The sequence below is a fragment of the Myotis brandtii genome, unplaced genomic scaffold, assembly GCF_000412655.1.
Source record: "Myotis brandtii unplaced genomic scaffold, ASM41265v1 scaffold456, whole genome shotgun sequence".
Lineage (NCBI taxonomy): Eukaryota > Metazoa > Chordata > Mammalia > Chiroptera > Vespertilionidae > Myotis > Myotis brandtii.
In genome coordinates this window covers 2818576-2823207 of record NW_005367431.1, presented here as the reverse complement: position 1 = coordinate 2823207, position 4632 = coordinate 2818576, and the positions used below count along the sequence as shown (strand labels likewise).

General features: G+C 55.5%; 1 protein-coding gene across 1 annotated transcript in view; it reads right to left on the bottom strand.

The window, feature by feature from the left end:
* Window positions 1–1482: 1482 nt before the first annotated feature.
* The window catches only part of FCN3 (ficolin (collagen/fibrinogen domain containing) 3), a 4737-nt gene continuing 1587 nt past the window's right edge, over window positions 1483–4632 (bottom strand). The window contains exons 5-8 of the mRNA XM_005875132.2: window positions 4468–4595; window positions 2867–2996; window positions 2645–2779; window positions 1483–1845 (exon numbers count right to left, since the gene is read on the bottom strand). Of these exons, the coding sequence (XP_005875194.1) occupies window positions 1604–1845; window positions 2645–2779; window positions 2867–2996; window positions 4468–4595 (635 nt within the window). The 3' untranslated portion in view covers window positions 1483–1603. The remainder of the gene's footprint in view (window positions 1846–2644; window positions 2780–2866; window positions 2997–4467; window positions 4596–4632) is intronic.

The following is a 4632-nucleotide window of genomic DNA, read 5'->3' as shown; positions in this document are numbered from 1 at the left end:
CGCCGCGCTCTCCTGCCCTCACTTGTAGGCCGGGCCCAGCCCTTCCCGGCGACCAGGAAAGCTCCACCCTCGGCCTGGGGCAGCACCGCTCCTAGCAGCCCGGGACTCGCCTCTCCCCTCCCTCCTCTCCAGCGAGAACTTCTGAGTCCCGCCACTTCCGGAACAGCCTGTGCCACTGTCTATGCCAACCACTGGGGACTGCTCACCACAGGAGCTCGGACGGTGTGCGCGGCCAGGGCTGGGGAAGAGGTGTGAATTGCAGGCCCTGCCCGGCACGGATCTGTGCAATGAATGGATCTCCAGAGCCTGCAGGCTGTGCTCCAGGGAAGGACTCCACCTGCCAGGAGGCCATCAGCCCTAGCGTGGGACTCAGCACCTGAGCCCCCTCTTGCCAGGAGGCTGCTTTCCCCAAAAACCAATCTGCTGATTTTTTTACCTCCACTTACTGCCACCACGGGACCTGAGAAGAGGCCCCGCACTGGCATCTCTCTACCCACCTGGAGAAGAATCCCAGAACTCCAGCCCGTGGACTACAACAGCTTCCCATCTCCAAATTCCCAAGAATCCCTACCCTTTTAGTGTGAATTGGTGCGGCAGCGACCTGGTCTAAACCTCAATGGGCTCTGCAGTCAGGAACTGGGGACTTGCAGAGGTTGAGTAACGCGTCCAAGATCGTTCGGTCACGTGACCCAGCAGGATGCACTCCCAGGGCTCCCTATCACACTGCAGACAGCGGACGCTTCACTGCTCACTGCTCCGCCACGTTCCAGGCCAGTGATGGCGAACCTATGACACGCGTGTCAGGTGACACGCGAACTCATTTTTTTGGTTGATTTTTCTTTGTTAAATGGCATTTAAATGTATAAAATAAATATCAAAAATATAAGTCTTTGTTTTACTATGGTTGCAAATATCAAAAAATTTCTATATGGGACACGGCACCAGAGTTAGAGTTTTTCAAAATGCTGACACGCCGAGCTCAAAAGGTTCGCCATCACTGTTCTAGAATGTGGCTGAGGCAAATCCACGGCTTGATAACTGCTAACTCGGTGACTGCGTTTTCACCCCCTGTGGCCCTGGGTTTGACCCTGAGTGTAAACCAGCCCCTGGTGGAACCCATGGAGAAGAAGCCAAGGATGAGGACTTGGTTTACAACCGGGGCCGGGGCGGGAAACAGACAACCTAGAAAGGACAGGCACGGGCGACAGAGAGGGTGAGGAAGCTGTGCAATTTCTACCACAAAACCACCCATTTGCAGGACCCACAGGGCCCAAGGGCGCTGTCAGTGAACACTTGAGTCCCAAGTCCTTCCCTAAGTGTCCCCCGGGCCTTGGCTTGGACACCTGCAGCGAGGAGAGCCTTCCTGCTTTATGCGGCTGAGACTCCCATCGTCCTGACTGAAAGAAGTCTCCCCTGAATGGAGCTAAAACCCATGTCCCTACTCTGCCCTCTTGAGTTTTCCCCAGTCACTGGAAGCCAGGAAAGGGTTAAAATGGTTTTATTTTAAAATGTGGACGGGAGAGCAGAGGCAGTTAGCAAGGGGGAGAAGGCCGAGCATCCGGAAGCGGCTCAGGAGAGATAAGAGTGCTGGTTGCCAGGATGCCTAGCGGAGCATGAGTCGAACCCTGCGGTAAGGGTGGCCCACGCCAAGGCCCGAGGCCCAGTCAATGCCGTACTTGTGGGCAGTGGTGGGGGACGTCGCATAGGGTCCGTTGAGATTAGAATGATAGCAGGCTTCGTACCACCAGGCGCCATGGACGGTCACCGCGCAGTTGCCCTCCGTTGTGTCGTGGTCAGCGTCGAAGGTGGAAAAGCGCTTCCCGTGGTGAAAGCTCAGGGAGTCTCCTGGCAGAGAGGGGATGGGAGGCACATTGGAGGCGGCACCCTGCCGGGCGCCCTGGGAGAGATGACCTCCCAGGAGCCTCGGAGCAACTGAGAGGTGGGTGTCATCAGGCCCCGAGAGAAAGCAGCACCAAGGAGCCAGTGTTTGCCCCAGGTTACTCAGCTAGTCGCAGGGGCACTGGACTTGAACTCAGGACTGTGGCTCCAAAGCCACCAGCTCCTCCCGCTGCCTTGTCCCCTCACAGAATCCCCAGCCTCCCTCCAGCTCCTCGTCTCTTCCCAGCTCCCACCAGCAGCCTGAGCGGCTGGGTCAGGGGGAGCTGGGAGGGACTTCTCAGATGGCTGGCAGGAAAGGGGGCTCCCCTGAGGCAGACTTCCCCCTTTCAAGTCTCTCCTCAACAGTTGCTGCTTCTCTGAAAAAAAGCCTCCCCTGGTTCCTCTTCCAAGAAGATATTGCTAACACGCAACAGACCTTAGAGTCCCACCGCCTCCCTCCCTGCCTCCTGGTCCATTTTACAGAACAGTTAGCGAGGCTCTGACGTGGAAGGGACTCGCCCAGGCTCACACAATTAGTAAATGACAGAGGTGGATTCAAACCCAGGTCTGTTTGCCTCCAGAGCCCAAATTCTCTCCTCCTGTACCACCTGGCCTCCTGATTGCCATTTCTCAGAGGAGGACACTGAGGCCCACAGAGGAGAAGGGATTGTCCTGGGTCATCGTGGAGGCAGAGGCAGTGCTGGGCAAGTATCCAGCCTCCCTCACCTTTGCCCCTAACCCAGGGCGCCGCCTGAGGGTCGCTCACCAGCAGTGCCCTCTAAGAACTTGCCCAGCACCAGCTGGTAGTGATCCGACTCGCCAAGGAGGCGGAAGGACCCGTAGTGGGCAAAGGTGCGGTTGCCATCAAAGTCCTCCAGCTCCACTCGCAGCTCCCAGGTACCTAGGGTGGGGACAGGGAGGAGGAATCCTCAGGCCCCGATGCCAGAGGAATGCCCCTCAGGCTCCCTGGACCCTGCTGGGAACTTACCCTGGAGAGTCAGCTGGTGCAGATTCTCATTCCCCAGCCAGAATTCGGACTCCTGACTCCCAAAACCTGCTTTGTAGGAGGACCAAGAGCGGAAGAAATCCACGGAGCCATCCTGTCGCCTCTGGAACACCTAGGGAGGCAGAGCAGGCTGGCACACCAGCCACTCCTCCAGGCTGGACGTAGGCTGAGGAGAAGCAGGCAAACACTCTGGACTCTTTGGATTGGGGCTTGTTGATAAAGTGTGAGTCCAAGTGAGCTTTGCCTGTGCATATATCGACGAACTCTGCATCCTCTTATTAACTGTTAGTGCCAGTAACATAGTTAGTGACACTCAACTTCACACCAGAGCCTTGTAAGCCCTGGGGGAGACTGAAATAATAGAATCCTCATTCCTGGTTTCCTGAGATGGTCAGTCCTGCTGGGAGCCAGATTCAAAATAACTTGCTTGAATTCACTTTGATAAGAACCAAGATATTATACCAGAGAGGTCACCGCCGGATGCCCACGCTGGACTCCTGACCTTACCCCGATAGTCCCCGTCAAGCCAAGCAGTCCCTAGGCCAGCCGTGGGCAAACTACGGCCCGCAGGCCGGATCCGGCCCGTTTGAAATGAATAAAACTAAAAAAAAAAAAAGACCGTACCCTTTTATGTAATGATGTTTACTTTGAATTTATATTAGTTCACACAAACACTCCATCCATGCTTTTGTTCCGGCCCTCCGGTCCAGTTTAAGAACCCATTGTGGCCCTCAAGTCAAAAAGTTTGCCCACCCCTGCCCCAGGCTCTGTAGAATTTCCCTCCTCAATATCTTTCAGTCCAAGTGCCTCTACTTCCGTTGTTGCCACCACCCACTGTCTTCTGCTCGGGCCTCTGACATCCTCTTAACCTGTGTCCCTGTCTCCACTCTTTTTTAAAAAAAAATACATTTTATTGATTTTTTACAGAGAGGAAGGGAGAAGGATAGAGAATTAGAAACATTGATGAGAGAGAAACATCGATCAGCTGCCTCCTGCACACTCCCTACTGGGGATGTGCCCGCAACCAAAGTACATGCCCTTGACCAGAATTGAACCTGGGACCCTTCAGTCCGCAAGCAGACGCTCTATCCACTGAGCCAAACCGGTCAGGGCCCTGTCTCCACTCTTGTCCCCCACTGCACAATGCACCTTCCACGCTGCCATCTTTCTAAAGCATAAGCCTGACCTGGCAAATCCCTGCTTAAGTCTCCCGTGGCTCCAGTTACCCCCACGATCCTCAGTCAGTCATTCAGGGCCCTCCACGAACTGGCTTTTGACCCGCACCAGAAGACCTCAGCCAACTACTCACACCCGCTCTCAGCTCACCCACCTGGTCCCCAAACCCTCCTGCACTGTCCTGTCTTTCTATCTGTTTTGAGAACTTCTATACAGCTTTCAAGGCCCTGTCAAATGTCACCTTGTCTGTGAAGCCTTCCCTGACTTCAGATCCCCTGGGAGCACCGTCAACTTTTGTCAATGAATTACTCTAAGAAATGCCCTGTCTCCAGTGGGCTCTGACTCCCCCTAGGGGACAAGGGGCAGAATTGCCCACTGGGCCTGGCCTGTGAGTCTCTGACACTCACCAGCCAACCACCTCCCAGGGTGTCCATGTCACAAAAAACAGGAAGGGCTCTGCCTTCAGGGAGGCACAGGTAGTACCAGCCGCTCAAGGTGGCACCTTGGCTCAGCAGCTCCTGGCCCCTCCTGGGACCTGGGGAAGGGGAGATGGGCTGAGGGCCCGCCCCCCC